This window comes from Gorilla gorilla, chromosome 9 (assembly GCF_029281585.2).
Source record: "Gorilla gorilla gorilla isolate KB3781 chromosome 9, NHGRI_mGorGor1-v2.1_pri, whole genome shotgun sequence".
Taxonomy (NCBI): Eukaryota; Metazoa; Chordata; class Mammalia; order Primates; family Hominidae; genus Gorilla; species Gorilla gorilla.
The window spans coordinates 37,232,808-37,253,890 of record NC_073233.2 but is presented as its reverse complement, the minus strand read 5'-3'; the positions used below and the strand labels follow the sequence as shown (position 1 = coordinate 37,253,890).

General features: G+C 36.7%; 1 protein-coding gene across 1 annotated transcript in view; it reads left to right on the top strand.

Annotated features, from left to right (window-relative positions):
* Nucleotides 1-21,083, top strand: part of LOC129523513 (doublecortin domain-containing protein 1-like) — a 69,746-nt gene that overhangs the window by 38,513 nt on the left and 10,150 nt on the right. Inside the window, exons 15-18 of the mRNA XM_055356902.2 lie at nt 432-568; nt 1,816-1,995; nt 13,526-13,676; nt 16,131-16,298. Of these exons, the coding sequence (XP_055212877.2) occupies nt 432-568; nt 1,816-1,995; nt 13,526-13,676; nt 16,131-16,258 (596 nt within the window). The 3' untranslated portion in view covers nt 16,259-16,298. The remainder of the gene's footprint in view (nt 1-431; nt 569-1,815; nt 1,996-13,525; nt 13,677-16,130; nt 16,299-21,083) is intronic.

The window sequence follows — 21,083 nt, the reverse complement described above, 5'->3', positions numbered from 1 at the left end:
AATACTTAATCCCCAGGCTGCTAAGCTAATTGTGGGGGAAAGGCTTATTATTAGTAAAGAGAACAAAACATATGTTCCAAGACTAGAAGGATGATAGGGGCTATATATGGTCATGAATTCCATTTGACTAAATTACTGCTGAACCATATCATGGATGCAAGGCTGGGGCCAGTGTGGAAATCAGCATGTTATCTTCCTCTTCTACCTGTAGAGTATGTATATGAATCCTGGCTATTTAAAGCCTGAAGCTCCCATATGAAAGAGGTATTGTTAGATATTATTACCTTCGGCATCTTTGCTTTTATGATATATTTAGTATTTTAGCTTATGCTCCTGTGTGGAACGATTTATACATAGAGAGCCAAATCAGTTTATTTGAAATCTGAAAGCCTATCATGAGAAACAAAATTTCTAGAGACTTGTTTCCTCAGGGCGGCGAGTAGCGGCATGTCAGCCAGCCACCATGGTTCCTACCAAGAGCCCTGTGCAGCCCGTGGTGGTTGAAGGAGGCTGGACCAAACAGACTCAACAGGAAATTAAACTCATGGAACTTATAAGACATACAGAGGTATGTTCTTTGGGATTCTGGACATTAAAGACTCTGCCCTTTTTATCAGTATTTAAAAGTACAATATTGAATTTTAAAATGATACTGTTAATATATTCTCAGCATCTAATCAGTTATGACCATATAAGCATATGCCAAGCATTGAGTTGGCATTTGGAGAGTAGCTGTCTAAAAGACGGCCAGCTCATATGAGGGTCTGTTTTGTTTGAATGGAGACTGGAAATTATGACCTTAGCAAAGAAGAGAAAAAGGCCCAGTGGATATGTACAAAGGTAATTGTAATAATTGTAGTCAAGTTGAGCCTTCTGGCTTCATTGCTCATTACTCCTAAGGGCATGTCTCAATATGTAAAAACAGCAAGGAGTAAAATACTAATTGCAATGGAGACATTCAGAAGTGAAGAATTAAAGAAGTGGTTTCAGTCCAATTGGTTAATCAGTCAGGATTGCCAGACATAAAAAAGTCGAAAATATAAAGGTCAGCTGTTGAGAGAGGACCGGGGAGAGAGACCAGGGAAAACTTTTTTGCTTTGTGAAGTTTTTCATCAAAATGATATGTTCCTGTTTAATAAGATTTCTCAAATTCGTGAAATGTGTTCAATCTAAATCTTAGGCACGTGCCCAAGTCAAGGTTACTAGAACAAAAGGAATTGACATCCCTAGAAATATGACTTCGTGCCAAGCTAAGAAGGATAAATCACTGACCAGGGAATGAATGCAAAGCATTGAACTAGGACATGCTTGAAGTAGAATAAAAAGCTGCTTGGCAGGGATCTGGCAAAGTATAAGGGTGGCTGCTGTATTTTAAAAGACAGCGAGTAAGGACTGAAACAACACTCATGTATACTCTTGTCTGCATTTCTTGGTTAGAGGAAATGATGTGATTCTAATAAAAAACTCATTTGTTAGATGCAGAGAAATCTCTCAGTAGGAGAAACATCATGCAGAAGTCCAAAAATACTTCTCTCTGCATTTCTTCACATTATAAATGAAAGTTAAGTGCTTTGCCAAAATGAGTGCCTTATTATTATTATTCTAATGATTGTTATTGCCTTTAGCGTTTCATTGAAGCAACGGGAATTTACCAGAGTCAGTGACAAGAGAGACTAATGTACTTAATAGTTACTTCCTAAAATTTTTTCCATATAATTCATTAATTACAAGATATTTCTGGATTTTATCACATTCTTCACAAACACTATCCAGACAGTTCTCTAAACACAACATTCTCTGGGCTTTTCTTGACAGGCACACCTTTCTGAAATCCAAGAAATGGAATCCAGAATAAATTTTCCAATTGCAACCAAATGTATAGCAGTCAAGCCGAGCAACCTGTATAAGCAGCCCAACACAAAACGAGTGTGGATTTATCTAAATGGAGGCAGACCTGAAGATGGCACTTATGCCTGGGGCAAAACTATTTCAGAGGTAAATCTAGTGTGAAAGGAGTGTTTCATAGGCCTGAGTTTGAATCCCAGCTCTGATATTTCTAGATTGTTTGGTCAAGCAAATTACTTCTATGAACCTCATTTTCTTGTCCATAAAATAGTAACAGTACTTTCCTCATAGGATTGATTTCATGATTGAATGAACTTATATGTGTGAAAATGTGAAGTTCAATGCTGTCTGACATAGATGTGAATCTGAATAGGACACTTGTCCAGCAGAGAACAGTGCCAGTTCAACCCACTCCTACCAAAGAGTAAAATCTAAACTTTAAAATAATTTTCCTCATCCATTTTATCTTATTATTATTATATTATTTATTTATTTGAGACAGAGTCTCACTCTGTCTCCCAGGCTGGAGTGCAGTGGCATGTGTCCTTATCCATTTTAAATCCAGTTCACAAGAGTAACTTTTTTTACCCACCACGAATCATTTACTAGATATGTTCTGTCTAAGAAAAACAGTGGTACTCATTAGAGAAAGCCTATCATATTCTTATTACCCAGAGTGCTAGAGCTCTCAGAATTCTCACTTCCCAAAGTTAAAGTATTGACTAGGGAAAGAGGATTAACAGTTCATTTTTGGTTTGTAATTTCAGGGATAAAATTCTGACATTTTTTCTTAATCTTTAAATGAAGACTTTAGGCACATAATAAATGAATTTGGGTAGTCTTTTTAAAAGTCTTATCTGTTGCAATGATGTCTTAAATAGTAGTTTGTCTTTTTTATTTTGTGAAATGTTTTCATGAATTTTTCTGGGACAAGTGAAAGTCATATAGAGATGTTGTTGGTGGTGGGGCGTGTGGAAAGGCAAGATACTATAATAGACTGGCTTGGAGAAGTTCATGGAGGCTGGTGAGGGCACATAGAGTAGCAGGGCCAACTGAGATGGTTCTGCCCCTGGACATTAATCCAGTTACAAAGTGTAAGGGAGACCACTCTTCTTTGACAGGGAGTTTGCTTAAGAATGGTGACAGCAATTTCATATCAGAAGTTGACAACCAATTTGTTGTACTTCAGAAATAAGAGATTAAAATATGAAAAATGTATACCCCAAATTAGGAATACAAGTAAAGGATCTTCATACATGTAGGGAAAAAGGGAAAGTGATTTTTTAAAAAGATAGTGAAAGCTTTTTCAGAAGAGAGCTACCTAGAAAAAGCACTATAACAAAGCTGAAATATCTTTTCCTTGCTGGTTCTTTCAAAAATCAGAGTTCATGTTGTAGATGCTAAGTGTTAAAATGCACTTAAGTATTGCACCTAGAACTGATAAATTTCTGAGAGAATATGCAATGAGTAATAAATGGGTAAAGGGTAGAGCTGAGACAATGGGGGAAGATAGCCTATCAGATTCAGGGTAGAAAAAACTTACAATAACTTTGATGAAGAATACTTATATCTATATCTAACTGGGGGATGACTTTTTGATTTATGTGACTCTGGTGTAGCATATAAAAGGCATTTCATAACTCTTCTTCCATGATCATATAATTTTTATGAGCTTTATATATGAAGAGCCCTATTCTAGATGCTGTAAATTATTTTTCTAATTTATGTCTGTGGAAATATTTTTGTAAACTTAATAGTGCTATATAATTGACAGCTTAACATCAATAGTTGTAAGTAGCAGTAGAGTCTGTGGTCTCTTTAAATTAATATGTCAAATTGACAGAGTTTTAAAAAACTATATCCAAGGTTTACTTGGGAATATAGAGAAATGGGCACTCTGGAAGTACAACTCTTTGGAAGACAATTTGGCTGTACATATCATAAGAAAGTACATATCAAAGCAGAACTTGATCCCAAGGATATTTTAATGAACCTAGGCAACACCTATTTATTAAGAATATTTATTACAAGCCTATTTCTAACAGAGCTAGATTATGAATAATTTAAAACCTCATCAATAGGGAGTTGATTAAATGAATTATATAGCACATAGGATGAAATACAGTAATTCAAAATTACCTTTTTGAAATAATAATAAAGATGTTTAAGATATACTTAGTGAAAGAAGCATTATGTAAAGCATGTGGAGTTAAGTTCTGCACACATATATGCACAGATATAGAAAAAAGACTAGAATGATTTTATTAGGTGGCCATATTATGGGAGACATTTATTTTTCTTTCTTGCATGTTTTCCGATGTGTTCTACATTTTTTACGGTAAGTCCAGATTTTTTTAATAGGGAAAAGTTGTATGATAGGGAAGCTGATATTCCTCTGAGAGAAGTACTAATAGAATGTGATAAATGTAAAATTAGCAGTGAAGGCAGGAAACTCAGTTGAGAAAAGTGGAGCACAGTACCCACCTAGGGTGGCAGACAAGGCTCTACAGAGGAATCAATCAGGAACTCTGATGGAACTTGAGAAATGGAGAAGATTCAACACCTTAAGCAGAAAAAGCGTTAGCAAGGATTAGGGACACCCATGTAAATATAGGTGTTGGAATTCATAAAGTGTATTAAATAGGTGGCCCATGGACAGAGAAATTGGAAGAGATAGATGTGACCAGAGAGATTGTTTAAAAGCGTGTGATAGACCCCATATACATATGTATTAGTTTTCTCAGTCAGCCATAACAAAATACTAGACTGAGTATTAAACAGCAGAAACAACAGAAGTTGATTTTCTCACAGTTCTGGAGGCTGGATGTCCAAGATCAAGGTGCCAGCCGGGTTGGTTTCTGGTGAGGCCTCCCTTTTTGGCTTACAGACAGCCACCTCCTTGCTGTGTTCACACATATCCTTTCCTTTGTGTGCATGTGGAGAGAGAAAGAACCCTGGCGTCTCTTCTTTTTCTTGTATGTAAAGAAACCAGTCCCACTGGAATAGGGCTCCACCCTTATGGCTTTATTTAACCTTAATTACCTCCTTAAAGGCTCTATCTTCTAATATAGTCACAGTAGGGGTTAGGGCTTAACCATGAATTTGGAGTGGACGCAGTTTAGTCCATAACACTATCCTAAACTCAAGTGCTTGAACCACTACTTGCCTGTAAATAAAGAAATGGCATGGTGAAAACAATGTTTTGGGAAGATTAATGTGGCCTAGATGTGTAAAAGGACACTTAGAGAATGTCTAGAAACTTCGAATCTCTTCCTTTTCCTTTTCCATGCTGTGTATTTTTGTCTTTAGGGGCTTGCATGCGATTCTTTTTCATCAGTTAGGAATGTATCCTTTCACACTGTCAGGCTGTATAAAATACCTCTGGAGGATGGACTGTGTGTGAGAAATGAACAGGCAGCAGGAAGGGTAGGGTTTGGATTTCACTGGGGGTGTCTGGCTAATGACGCTGACTCCAGAGAAGCTCAGAGTTTCAGTGTTTGAGACTTTTGCTGGAAGAATGAGAAACAGAGCACATTTCAGAGTGCTTCTCTATACCTTCTATAATGAAACCCCCAGATGGTATTTGAATCCCATCCAATGTGGACTTTCTCTCAACTGCTTTCACTGCTGTGGCTATTCTGGATGATTTAGCCATGTTCTTCCCACCTACTCTTTGAACATTGCTAGACTTACTCTGATCTCCAACTGTTGTCGGCTCATCAGTCATCAATGCACCAAGGCAGCTCTCTCTCCAGGGTTAGTGGCTCTTTCTGCAGGACCAGCATCTTTCTCTGATTTATGATTGCCTGTGCCCTTCCTTCTATGGTCCTGAAGCGTTTGTCTTCTCCCATTCCTGCAGCAGCTCTCTAATTCTACAGAATCTCAAAATCAGAGTGTTCTTCCTTGGCCTAGGAATGGTTCTGAATGCATGAGCAGAAGCTCAAGGAGTGAAAAAGAGGTCCTTCTGATTTGGATAGGCAAGTACCTCACGCCCACAGGGAGTGTGCAATAGTTCCATGATGCCCATGTGCCCCGCCTGAGGAGACCTGGTCTATGAAAACAAAACTCAGAAAATAGACTGTGGGTGAGCAATTATTATAGAACAGTGTTTCTTCATCATGAACTTTGTTATTGCAAAAACATTTAATTTATAGTATACACTTTAAAGAGGATACTTGAGTAAATTTAGATACATTTGAAAAACAGAATTAAGAATGCCTCTTTTGTTTTGTTTTGTTTTTTGTTTGTTTCTTTTTGACACGGAGTTTCGCTTTTGTTGCCCAGGCTGGAGTGCAATGGTGCTATCTTAGCTCACTGAAACCTCCGCCTCCTGGGTTCAAGCAATTCTCCTGCCTCAGCCTTCTGAGTAGCTGGGATTACAGGCATGTGCCACCACACCTGGCTAATTTTGTATTTTTAGTAGAGATGGGGTTTCTCCATGTTGGTCAGGCTGGTCTCGAACTCCCGACCTCAGGTGATCCACCCGCCTCGGCCTCCCAAAGTGCTGGGATTACAGGCGTGAGCCACCGTGCCCAGCCTAAGAATGTCTTTAAAGGTCATAATATGACTAGATATCTTAGAACCTAATTGTACTGAAAACGTCTATTTTTTTCTTTTTAACTCATCTGTATTTGTTACATTCTTTTAGAGCAGAATGTGACTTGGGCACTACATTTCCAGGCACAAGCCTCACTGAGTTACTTTTTGAACAGCTTTACAAGATGCGTAGGTAGGCCTGTAATTTTGCTCCTCTAAACAATCTTGTTTCTCTCTCTTTCTCCCCGTTCCTTCCTTCCTTTCTTTCTCTTTCTTTCTTTCCTTCTTTCTTTCTTTCTTTCTTTCTTTCTTTCTTTCTTTCTTTCTTTCTTTCTTTCTTTCTTTCTTTCTCTCTCTCTCTCTCTCTCTCTCTTTCTTTCTATCTCTCTCTCTCTCTCTTTCTTTCTTTTTTTTTTTTTGACGGAATTTTGCTCTTGTTGCCCAGGCTGGAGTGCAATGGCATGATCTCAGCTCACTACAACCTCCACCTTCTGGGTTCAAGTGATTCTCCTGCCTCCCAAGTAGCTGGGACTACAGGCTTGCACCACAATGCCTGGCTAATTTTGTCTTTATAGTAGACATGAGGTTTCACCCTGTTGGTCAGGTTGGTCTCAGATTCCTGACCTCAAGTGATCCCCCCGCCTTGGCCTCCCAAAGTGTTGGGATTGCAGGTATGAGCCACCACACCTGGCCAAACAGTACTTTTCTTTGAGAAATAAGCCCTGTGGAGAGTTACGTTAAGTTGCTTCTGTTTAACATACTTATTTCTAGTGGACTAGTACGTGCAGAATTGGCAACCACAGGGTATGGAAAGTTTAAAAAGTAGATCCTAGAAGACTAACAAATACCTTACTTCTAGACATCAAGGTATATTTCAGAACACTTCAATGCCAACATATTTGGTCTGCTAAGGAATCTGGCTTGAACACTTTAGACCTCAAAGTTAACGTTAGGCTACATACATCTTACAGCACACATTACGTTGATCTGTTAAAAGAAGCCAATTTAAAACTAAAAAAGCATTACTAACCTGCTTTAGTGCCTAAAGCATCACAGCATTGCAAGTAGAAGTTGAAAGATACCTTATCTTCCCCTTAAAGGAGTTGTTGTCATGCCTTACATCTCTTTTTAATGTTAACCAAAATAAAGGAAAAAAGTCATTGAAAATATATTATCAGAGAGAATGAAGATAAAATATTGAACATGAATACAAGTCGTTCTTCAGCCAGAGCTTAGTCTATTTCTTCCATGCATGATGTGTCATTATCTCCTTCAAGGGGCAGCATTTCATCAGTTACAACAGAGAAAATGCTTTATTTTCATATTTAATTTTTTTTTGCTAAATTTATTGACTTTACATACAAATAGGTCTTAGGAGAAACCAAGTAAAATAACCATAGATTGAATTTATATTTTGCCTTTAAAGTATGTTTTAGTTAAATTATTTATATATTTTTTTCTGTTTGTGAGTAGAAAACATGATCCCTATAGAATACTGACATTTTAGTGGTAAAGAAAAATATAAGAAATACGTCTTTATGGGATCTTTTCAAACTACATAAATTTCTCTCAGATGCCTATCTCTATATAGCTCCTCATTTTTCCCCCTCCAGATAGAAACTCAACTGCCATACCCTTTGGTTTCCTTGGAGTAGAAAAAAAAATAGTGACTGCTATGGATTGAATTGTGCCCCAAAATTTATGTTGAAGACACAAACCCCAGTGTGACTATATTTGGAGATAAGGCTTTTAGTTGGTAATTAAGGTTAAATGAGGTCTTAAGGGTGGAACATTAATCCAGTAGAATTAGTGGCCTTATAAGAAGAGAAAGAGAGAGGGAGACCTCTTTCTCTCTGCCATATCAGGACACAACAAGGAGATGGCTGTCTACAAGTTAGAAAATGAGTCCTCACCAGGAACTGAATCTGCTGGCACCTTGATCTTCAACTTCCCAGACTCCAGAACTGCAAGAAATAAATTCTCATTGTTTAAGCCACCCAGTCTGTGGCAGCCTGAGCACACCAAAGTAGTGACTATTATTATAGAGAATTTAGAAAAATAATAAAATAAAACCATATGAATCTACTGCAATCTCTTTTTGAAAATGATCTCTATGAATTTTTTTATTATCTTAATAACATTTATTCTGTTTTCTATTTAGGAAACAGCATGTAGTCACTGTATTAAAATTAGAAAAAGGATAAAAGCACCAAGAAGGAAATGAAAATTACATCATCCACAAATAACTAGTTATTACAATTTTAGTGTATATATTTCTAAACAATGATAATTTTTTTTGCCTTTGTGATCATAGTAGATCACACATATATACAATTTTACAAGCTGGTCTGTTCTCTTATTGTGACTTTTTCCCCATATAATTTAACATTCTTAAAAAAAACATTATTTTCAATGGCATCATAACCTTCTATCAAATTGATGTATTATTTATTCATCCAGTTTTCTATTATTTGCCAGTTTGGTTGTTCTTAATTTTTTGCTATTATGAAGAGTGCTGCAATGAACATATTGATACATCAGTCTATATTTATTTTCTGATTATTTTCCTTAAGTAAATTCCTAGAGGGATTGCTAGGTCATGTTAATAAACATGCCTAAGAATTTTGATACCTGTCACCAAATTGTTTTCTAGGAATGTTTCAAGAGTTTATACTCCCATAGGTAGATATTGAGAATTCTCATCCATCCACCTGTTGTATACATGAAGATATCAACAGCACTGCAACAAAATTTAAAAACATATTTACAGGTTCGACAGAAGAAAAATATTATACCCATATTTCAATTTATATATTTTTAATTACTTGTTGAGGTGAATTTGATTTGTTTTGTGTTATCACTTATTGGTTATCTCTGAGTTCCCTAAGTCTTTTGCTATTTTTCTATTATATATATTTTTCATATTGATAAAAGCTTTTTATTAAGTAGTAAGTGTATTACATGTAACTTTATTAGATTTGTTGTAAGAAATTTCCAATTTACTATTGTGTCTATGGAGTTTTTTAATGTATAGAAAGTAATACATTTTATAAGTTTATTCATTGCTCTTAATGTTCAGATAGTCCTTTATCATTCTGAGGTCATATAAAGATTCACCTGCTTTTTCATCTAATTTTTTTGCAGTTGTGTTCTTCTCTTACTTTTCCTTTTTTTTCCCTTTTTCTGGTGTAAAATTTGAGTGAAGCTATTTTCTCTGCTTTATTTGTTTGCTTAAAATTATCTCAGCTCTATTCACTGACTAATATTTTTTTTCCCTCCCCTCTGAGTTGGAATACCAATGTTATGCTAAAATCTTACATATACTAGCTTCTGCTTTTAAGTTATGTAAAGTATGTATTACTTTTTAAATTATATAGATTTATATTTTAATGTCTTAAAGAAGTTGCTCATTGTTGCACTTTGTTGTCAGATTTTACTTGAATATTCTTGCCTGTTGATTTTTAAAGATGAATTTTGGAATTACAGTTCGACATCATAAAATCATCCTATAGGATTTTGACTGAAGTTGTATTAGACTATTAATTAATTTCCTAAGAATTTACACCTTTTACATTATTCAATTTCTACAACTAGGCTGTGGTATTCTTTTATTTTTGTATTTTTTACATATACTAAAATATGCTTATTTTAATATATGTAAAAAAGACTTATGTATACTTTTTTCTTGTCCATCAGCAAAATTTTATAGTTTTTTTGTTTACAAGGGTCTTAGATTTTTAAATAATTGTTATTTCTGGTTGATCTTTGTTTTGGGGATAGATTTTCCCCCACTGTATTTTCAAAATGCCTATTTTCAGTGAACACATAAATATTAATATTTTAACATTTATTTTGTATTTGGACACTTTGCTTTTATTTTTGTTAATTTCTCATTTGATTCACCTAAGTTTTCTAAGAATGAAGTCGTATTAAATTCACATGATGGTGATTTTGCTTACTCCTTTAAAGGAACTGTTTCTCTTATTCTGATTTTATGTTTTATTGCGTTGCTTATAATCATAAAAAAAATTCGTAACAACAAAAAGAGAGGAAAACATCTTTTATCTTCATGAATGATAAGAAACAAGGCTGAGTATATTGGCCCATGCCTGTAATCTCAACACTTTGGGAGGCTGAGGTGGGGGGATTGATTGAACCCAGGAGTTTGAGACCAGCCTGGGCAACATCGTGAAACCCTGTCTCTACAAAAACGAAAATTAGCCGGACATGGTGGTGCACGCCTGTAGTCCCAGATACTCGGGAGACTGAGATGGAAGGATCACCTGAGCCTGGGGAAGTCGAGGCTTCATTACAAACCCTGATCATGCCACTGCACTCCAGCCTAGGTGACAAAGTGAGACCCTGTCTCAAAAAAAAAAAAAAAAAAAAAAAAAAAAGATGAGAAAGAATGCTTTGGTTTTCTTTTTCTTGCCCACCTCCTTTTTTGGTTGTTTCACATTTTTTTTCTCTATGAAGACTTATTTTTAAAGTTTTAATTCATTTATTTTCTGATTACTTTTGTAGCAGGCGTATCATGTTCTGATAGTCTTAGTGCTTAACATTAGTCATTTTATATTATGACTTTCCCATAGTCAAGAAATTTGATTCATTTCTTGATAATCTGAAATATTTGTGTGTGATATGTCTTCTGAGGTTTTGTATACTGGAGGACATCATTTGTTTCTTTTAACCATAAATTGTAACTTGGCTGGATATAGAATTCTTATATTAAAATCTTCTCCCCTAAAAACTTTATAACTTCATAGATTTTGCTTCATTTTCTTTGGTATTCAGTGTTACAGAAAACAAAGTGTAAATGTAACTGAATTTTTCTCCCATGCTTGAAATCCACACTTTTTGCTTTGTAATATTTAAATCTTAGTCATATTGTTCATAAACTTTGCCTTATCCTAGGTCAGCTTACTTTATCTGAAGACGTGGATCTTTATTTGGAGCAGGAAAGTTTTCTTCTATTTTTTGATAATTGCTTAAGGTTAATGTATTCTAGATTCCTCTCCAGTAACACCAATAATGTATAGGTTTAATATCTGATGTCTTGACATTATAAATGTTTGACTTTTCTCTCTCATACACTTTGTCTCTTTTCCTTTTTCTGTATCCTGTGAGATCTTCTCCACCTAGTCTGCCCTAATACTGATTTGAATTTCTGTAATATTGAGTCTTTTTTCTTTCTTACCTTCTCTCCTCTTGTCATTCAGCTCTCTCTTCATCCTCACTTGAAACCCTATTTCTTCTCTCACTAGCAGCTATACAACTTTGGTTATTATATTTAACCTCTTTGTTCTCCATTTTTCTCATCAACAAAAGGTGGACACTAATTATTTCCACTGAACAAAATTAGATTGTTCTTGAGAACTTTTAGAAAAATACGCAGTCCCTAGAAATGTGTCAATATGTTTTAATCAGTATTACTGTTATCAGCAGCCTCAGCATCTCTCCTGTATCTGAGCAATACTCCTTTCCTTTAAGCTGTGCTTGTCTCGTTTCTGTGTGTATCTGTGAGTATATTTATGGAAGTCATATTTTTTGAATTTGGGGGTAACACAACACAGATACTTTTGAAAATGTACTCCTGCTGTAAATCTTTTTCGAAATCTTCACCTTGAGTACAATGTACCCTTTTTTTATGTTGTAGAATATTTTCATTAGCTTTACATTGTTGCTATTGTTGATTTTTCTATTTATATTTCCTTGTACAAGGAGAGATCTTTTGATAACAGACAGAATAGGTTAGTTCTCTTTGGTCACCCTAGACATCTACTTGGGAGCTGTCAGAATCCTCCCTCAATGGTAGGTTGAAGGATTGGTTTGTATGCAGAGTATTTAATCAAATTGCTTCTGACTGGATGGTATTTGGCAGGAGTAGGGCTGCATTTAACCAACATGGCACATGTATACATATGTAACAAACCTGCACATTGTGCGCATGTACCCTAGAACTTAAAGTATGATAAAAAATATATATATATAAATAAATAAAAATAAAATAATTTAATAATCATTAAAAAAAGACTACTCTCCTGTTGGTCCTCTCTGACTATCCTATTCTATAGAGGGGAATATATTTTTGGATAATTTGAATTATTATTAAATTCAATCCATTCATCCCTTACTCAAAATACTGGGTGAAAAGCTGCGCTTTTTGAACTGCATCGCCCCATCACTCTTCTTGTCTTGGCTCATATTCCTGATGCATTTGCCAGATGCAAGGTGTCATCACATGCCCAGCCCTGACCCCTGCCATTCTGCCTTGTTGTGAGTTGTAGCATCTAAACAGATCTATAAACAGAAGTATTGATGGTGATTTGGAGGGCTGATGTGGACTTGGCACCTGCATTTTGCGGGAACAGGCTTTTGGCCCTCTAATAGGTGAAAGCCATACAGGCAGGTATGTAGAAACCTCTCACTTTCTTCCTGCTTGCTTTTATTATTTTGTCTTAAAGTTTTATTCACCTTTTAATGGAATTGCCTTCAAGGGTCTGGCAGCATGTTGACTAATCTTTCTAGTACCATTGACACTGTATCTCTACATGTGTTTTTATGAGTAAGTATTCAAGATAAATTGAGAGAAGTTTAATAAGGCCTCTCTAGGAAGCTTTAAAATGTATCAGTTGAAAACAAAAGACTTTTTAACCATAGAATCATAGAGCCAGTGAAGTCTTAGACCAAAATTTTCGTTTTATCATTGAGGAGACTCTTTTGAAGCAAAGTTACCTGTCTGAAGTAATAAAGAGGCCAGAGCTTGGGTCTCCTCACCTTTTGTCATTCAAGTTCCTTGGTCACTAAAAAAAAATTGTTTTTAGCTATTTTGAGAAGTCTAGATTTTCAATCCAGTTTTAATCATATTTAGGAATTTCTTAAATAGCGAGAAGCCTTATTCCATGAAAAAATACGGAACTACAAGGTAAGCTTCACTGGAGAGTCCTGAAGCTCCTCACTGTTTAAGCACTTTAGGGAACATTTATATGCCCTTCTTCCCATCCCTTCTATACGTATGTCTAACAACTATCAGTGGGCAAATAATCAAACTGGGATAATAGTTTTCTCAGAAGAGTTGGTTCTTTGATACATGATCATATTGTGCTATTCCGTATTCAAATGTGGCTGTCCCTCTGTGTCTCAGCTGCTGCAAGACTGCTCCTCTCGTCTCAAAATGACCCACCCAGCTAGAGCACTGTACACCCCCAATGGAGAGCCAATTCAGTCCTGGGACGACATAGAGCGAGATATGGTCATCTGTGTGTCTATGGGACATGGTTTCAAAACCCCAAAAGGTATGCATGATAGTTTCTTTTCCATCAAGTCTTTGAAGAGTTAAAGCATTCAATCTTCTCTTGGAAGAGCTTATATTCCATCACAATGATTTTTAATAGTTATCCCCTCCCAAACATTTCTACTCCATGTTATGGAAGTTAAATTTATATATTTATGTGCTGGAACCTCGTGTTAACACTGTTTGCTCTGGAGAATTCAATCACATTTCAGTTAATCTTGAACCTTATCCAGGGGGCTTATTTGCAGAAATACTGAGAGCCTCATTTGAAGGTATTCCCCTAGTATGAACCCTGAGGAAAGTGAAGCTCCACTAATTTCCTATTTTTCAAATTACTTAAAACTTAATGTTTTATTAATAGTAATTATGTGGTTTGCAGTTTCTTTTCTTTAGTAATAAGTAAATATTTTCTAGAGTTATTATCTTGTCTATTCGTTGGTCATTTTCTTTGATAAATGACAGAAATTGAAAAGGACATATATTTGTTATTGAATGAACTCTAGTTCTTTATCCTATATATCCTGATGAAGTTAAAGCCAGTATTTGTAGGTAGGTATATATTAGCAAAGATATAATTTTCAGGAGATTCTGAAGAACACTGTTATCACTCTAAAGGAAACTAAAAGATTAGGTAATGAATTGCCTGGCATCCCTATGTTGGTAATAGTAGATATTTTCTTTTAAGAAGTCACCATAAAATTATTATTACTATGTTGTATGTAATGTAGGCAAACCAAAAACTTCTAAAACAGTTGCAGTTCTATCTTTACATTTAGCCCAGAAGGGACAAAAGGATAGAAATGGAGACCAAAAAGTAGGGAGACGGGATTTATTAGGATGCCTAGCACTGTTCTGAGGGAAGCCACAAATATTCCTCCTGCACCATCCTACATTATGGATGAGGTGCCAGTCCTTTTATTCTTTGTTTTCTGCTGTTCCCATCACCCATCACTACCCTTCACCCTGGCTCTTGGTGACCCTCACTACATGGTACTTAGAAGAACACACGAATGATGAGGTTCTTATTATCAGTAAGTATTAGTCAATAGCTTTCTGTATCCCCAAAGTTTGTAGGTTATAAAATAAACATAAGCTAGCTCCTTTTCTGAGAGTTTTCAATCTAATTAAAAATATGAACACTCGTGAAATAATTACAGTACAATCGAATAGTGAGCAAACATGTGTGCAGTAGGAGGTACCTTCCCAGTCCCTTCATTATCTAGGCTTAGTCTTCCATATTCCTGGGATGGGTTTCTGTTGCCTGTACCACACCTTCCTTGCAGTACTGTGTCCGTTGAGCCTGTGTGATAAATAAAGCTAAATATGCTTCAGGCAAGCTAGCCAAAAGGGTATCCAACGACAGAGAGAGATGTCGGCTGCCTTCCCAGAAACAAGCTTGTCAACAATAAAAACTGTGACTGGAAGAGAAAAAATATTGGAAATGCAAATATTGCTCTTTCTACCATTTTCCTCCATGTTAGCTCTGTGTATCTTTGATAAAGCTATGGAGACAAATGTTCATTTTTGCATCTTCAATTCTATAAATACATAGATTACCATCGTATGAAAGTTTCTTTCTTTCCTATGACAATAGGTTCCTCATGTTACCTTCATGGTGAAAGGATTAGTGGTTTCCTCCTATTGTCTCAGTTCTTTCCAATGAGCTATATATGTTCCAGGATACAGGAAATCTCTGATCGCAGAAAGTCTGATTTAGTCGTTCTTTAGAAACTTATTTTACTGTTGCCATTAAGTAAGTAATAATCATTTATTAGAAATCTAAATATTCAGAATGCTTTAAAAAAGAAAAGATAGAAATGCAACTACATGCCTATACCCATTGAGGGACATTTACTTAATCATTCCACTCATGATGTTTCTGTGACCTACTGGCTTAAGTATGTAGGAAGAAAACAAAGCAGTCTGGGAGTTTCAAAAGCACTCTATGATAACTTATTTTATGCATTATAATATCAAAAAACATTTAGTATGTGAAATTCATCAAAGAATCACTTCGGGTTTTTTAAAAAATCAATTGGATTTTGCAAAACAAACCAGAAGCTATTAGAATAGCTTCTTTCACACAAACCCCTGACAAAATTAAAAGAGTGTTTTATGCCATTTGCCATAAAATCTGAACACTGTTCTCACTGCTGCTTTCTGTCTTTTCAGTGGGTGCAATTTTTAGACCAGCCCTAGGTTAGCTTCCAATTCAGGCTTTGTAATAAACCTGGAAAGAAGTCCTCTCTAGCAACTTCCATTCTCTAGCAATCCAAAGACTATTAACAATATATCTCATGTGATAAGAAGTCAAAGTTGTAATGAGAGAGCCCAGGGTGGGAGCCAAGGATTTGTGAGGGGTCTTCAAGTTTTTCATCATCCTGGACTTTTAATTATTTTCTATAACATTGACTTGTCTCTCAACTTCTTTTTTTTTTTTTTTTTTTTTTAACAGAGTTAAAACAACTGATGGAGATCAGAGCAAATTATGCCAGAATCCGAAGGCAGCAGGGCCCTCAAGCCACAGACATTGTGGTGTCACCATCCACAAAGCTGCTGTCTCTGGCACATCTCCACAATTAACTCCTATCAGAACCATCGGATTTTCTGCTGTATTTTGCCGGTATAGCTATGTGCACATACTCATGTTTGTTATGACATTTATGATTATTTATCTCTTTTATTTTCATGCAGTTCCCCCCTCTTTCTTTTCTGAGACAGGTTCTTGCTCTGTCGCCCAGGCTGGAGTGTAGTGGCACAATCACAGCTTACTGCAGCCTTGACCTCCCCCTCCCCCGGGGCTCACGTGATCCTCCCATCTCAGCCTCCCAAGTAAATGGGACTACAGTCATGCACCACTACACCCAGCTAATATTTATATTTTTTGTAGAGATGGGGTTTTGCCTTGTTGCCCAGGCTGGTCTTGAACTCCTGAGCTCAAGCAATCCTCCCACCTCGACATCACAAAGTGCTGGGATTGTAGGCATGAGCCACTGCACCCAGCGATCTTTTTTGAAGGTTATTACCCTCCGCATTTTACATAAAGTGACATTTGATGCCTCAAGTTTGTTCCTGGAAAGGCAACAAAACTAGACAAAATAATGCCAGCAAAATAACTATCTTCGGTGTATTTTCTTCCAAGAAAAGAAGGAAACTACTAGTCATTAGTGAAATATAATTTCACAGGATCAAATAGCTTATGTAAAATACTTTTTATATATAATCGAACATTCCGTCAAACATTCCATATATGGAACAGAAAATATATTCCATATAAGGGATGTTTTGATAATACAAAAAGACTCTGACCACTAAACACTAAATTTGACCCTAGCTGACATTTTCTGGCTCAGCCACGATATTTTCCAAACCTCTGTATTAAAATCCTTAATATACTGAATACAAATGAAATGGCTGGTGGCCACCAAATGCCACACAAATCAATGCTTTCTTCTTCAATTTCTCATCAGTTTCACCTGTAGTAACAGTCCAGGACCTTTTATGGGGTACAGTTAGATTCTGTTCATGAGAGTAAAGCTTGGCAATTCCCAATATCTGCCCAGTGATCAAAAGTCATAGACTGTGTCCTCAATTCAAAAACTTAGGGAAAGGATATATGCGCTATTTAAAAGAAAAATTATGGAAGGTTTATTTTTTGAAAAGAAATCAAGGGAGATCCCTAGCAATCTTAGGTATTAATCCTACAGGTAGGGAAGAATTTACAAGAAGAAGACAGAACCATTAAAAAAATAGCAGTTACAAATCAGAGTTTAGTTTCTGCTTTTGGTGAAAAATTTCCAGAGAAATGCTCTTCTTCCCTGTTTTCCTCTGAAAACCACTCACAACTCTGTATGAATATAAATTGCACTCTGGCTAGGTGTGTACAGAATGGCTCTGCTGGGCTCACTTCTCAATCCTCCACTTTAATGTGATGCAGGAAGGCAGTATATCATTTCTACTGAAGGGGGCTCTTGGTAATCGCTGCAAAAGGCCTAGTATTTACTCCCAGTCTGCAAATCAGTAGGGCTGCATGAATAAATTCCTGCTGCCTCTGACACCACTAAAAGCAAAGCACATTGAGGTGAAATTTCACATTACATCAACAGCAATTTGCCCTTTTACAGACATTTTCTCTATGTGTTGTGTGATGTTAGAGATGTGAAGGTATTCCAATGCAGCTGTGTGCCATATAGGAGAAAAAGATTGCATGTGACTTCTGTTTTGCCTTTTCTTTTTTTTTTTAAGCAAGAAAGTCAAAACAAGAAGGGTTAAGAAACTTGCTCCCCGTTGGAAAGGGAGCCAAGAGGACTCTTGCCAGTTGGGCCTCTCCCTAGAATGACTCAATCACAATCCTTCTATAGACAATTTTTTGTTTTCATTCCTTGAAAACAAAGACATCTCTCTAGGTGCAAAAGTACCTATCACTTTCCTGCCAGGGAAGAGTTGATTTGCTATGAAAATGGCATAATTTCACCCTGGATCAAATGTGCAAATCCTTGTGAAGTCGTCACTGTTGCATGTGAATATGCCTGAAGCGAAAATTGGTAATATCACACAACGCTGTATCAAGCATCAGGAGACATAAGGCAAAAGTCGTAACTGAACTTTTCTATTACTAGTAAATGGGATTTTAGATGTAATGTAACAGTCATCAACACATCACATTTTACCAGCAAGGCAGCGACACTTACTTTGTAGATGACAGCTAGCCCTGGGTATCTTGGTAGTTCATAGCCACTTTTAGCTTAGACTAAAAACAGCCCTGCTCTTTCCTTACTCTTGACCTTCCTCTTGGGTTGGCTTCAAGGTGGACTGGGGAACAGTTTCTCTACCTTCAGCAAGGAATATAGGATAAGACCATTGCAAATCTGTTCAGCCATCTAGGCTTTTAATAAATGCAGTAATTTCCTTTGGGAACATGTTTATCAAATTTGAATCAGCCGCATATATGTAAGTCAGATTTCAGTATTTTTCTATCAACTGAAAACAATTTATTATTAAATACTAAAGCAACCATCCCTAAGTCCATGGCCTACTCCAAAAATTTATTTCCTGCTGGTTCACAAACACCCTTAAGGTGATCCAGATGTTAATCAACAGTGTAGAAGCATTTGGGATTTTCCTCAGGAGAACTGAATTTTTCTGCCCACCTCTCTAGCTTTCGTGACCTGATTAAGTGTTAGGGTAAAGTTGCATGTTTCTAAGCAAGTAAACTAAAAGCAATATGCCTGAAAGTCTGGCAGTCTTTCTGAGAATAACTAACAGTATTTATAAATAAGAAGCATTTTATCTGGATGCTTATGTCAGCTTTGTAAAACAGGATATATTAGTAATGATTCAAAATGCAAAGGTAGCTTTGAAGGGCAATAACCCTAAATCTCTGTTTTTTTCCTTGATTGTTTATCATAACGAAATATTGTTTTTCTAATTAAGAAAACAAAGCAACAATCAAACAAATGACAGCAGAAGGATAAATATAAATATATTCTCTTTTGTCAGAGACTCACTTAGAAATTGTGGCTCGTGGCTGTTGAAGCATTTGTGAGCTAACCTTCAATAATAGCCCAGGTGTGCTGAGTGCCATTGAGAGATTTGTGATTCACCATGGCAGCATTTTTTTTTTTTTTGCATCATTTGGAAGCGAATGATCAAAACACACAAATCTGCGTTATTCTAGTACATCACAAAATCAGATGCAAATGTCCCCAGTTACGGGAAATTTAGACTCAGTGGTGATTCTCAGTTGTTTCTATTGAACCGCTGGTTCTGGTTCCCTCCTGGCTTTGAAAATATCTCAACCCCGTGTCCCCTCTACGAGGCTAGGTAAGTAGAAAGAAAGAGTAACAGTTTGGTTCTCGACACAGTAAATTAGAATTCTGCATAAATGGCATGGTTTGGGGCTGTGTGGCCTTAAGCAACTACAAAGCAAGATCAACAAAGACCACTCAGGAGAAAGCTGATGAAAATAAATGGACTGACCGTGTAACCATAGGTATTCAGTGGGTAACTGCTGCCAGCTATAGCATTTTCTAATTCTACGAGTCTGGAATATGAAACTACTATCAATAGGCTGTCACCCCGTACCAAATGTATAAATAGAAATATATGAGAGAGGAAATACATATGCCCATAGTGCAACTGGGTTGAAGGAGAGAGGAAGAAAGGAGATGAGAAATTCTATTTCTATGGCAAGTAAAATGGTGATTCTGAATTGCATGTGCTATTGCTCATTGTCTGTGGTATCCCTCTGTGGGCTTGCAGGCAGATACAAGCTTCAGTCGAGCTGTTGGACCTATCAGGTCCTAGCTTGTCAGTCCTAGAGCAGTAATTTCAATGTGGGAAACTGATATTAGGGTTTTAGCTCAGGTGCACATGCTCAGGAATGTCAGCTGTGTGAGACCAACTGAGGCAGTTCGGTGGTCATCTCTGGTGCCACCACTGGAAGCTGTGTTTTAAAGGAAATTTCCTGAAGGGCACTGTCCTTTACTCAGTGACTATGCTGGAGAGAGGTGGAGGAGAGGAGGGAACTTCCCAGGGCTCCTAGGTTAGTGCCTCTAAAAATCTAAAATCTGATTATATCTCTGTTCTCATTTCCATTACTTTTTCTCTCTCTTCCCTCCTCCCTCTTCCTCCCTGCCTCTTGGCCTTTTCCTGTCTTCCTGGCTTTTCTCCTCTAAGAGTCTTTAAATCCCATCTTTCATTTAAAAAGAAAAAACTGTTTCCTGGAACAATTTGTGTATTGGCAAGAGATATTTCCTTAATATGATTCTCAAATTTGAGTGTGCACAAGAAACACCTGGTGTGCTAGATAAAATACAGATTTCCAGGCTTGGTCCCAGCACTGGTTATAATCTCTATGCCTAAGGTATAAGGAATCTGCATTTTAACAAGCACCTGGGAAGAAGCGCATCGTGACCACAGTGTAAGAAACTTTGCCAAGAGTTTTAGGCCTGCCAGGGACAGCGTTGTTTATTATCAGCGGGGCATGGCCCAAGTGGTAAGTACCAGTTTTAAGAACAAAGCCTGTATTCAGGGGCTATGAAGACAATGAAACATTTGCTTTGTATGTGAGTGTTTGAGTCTAAGTAGCCTCATGTTTTCTCATCACAGTTCCCTTAAGAAATGATGGAAATGTTCTTGAGTCAGATATGACCACCCAGAGATTTTAACTAGGACCCAGACATTGGAAGGCTAAACAAGTGAGTTTGAGGTGCTGAAGCTTCCCATGTTCATTAAGCTGCCTTCAGTGCTGAAAAAATCTTGCTATTTTAAAGGTCACAGGAATAATATCAGTGCTGTGGTACATATATCAGGGAGCGGAGTACTTTTGAGGGTGGGAAAAATAACCAGCTTCCTGGAGTTTTCTTATACATTTTTATATGTGCAAAGAAGGAGAGCTTTGGAACAA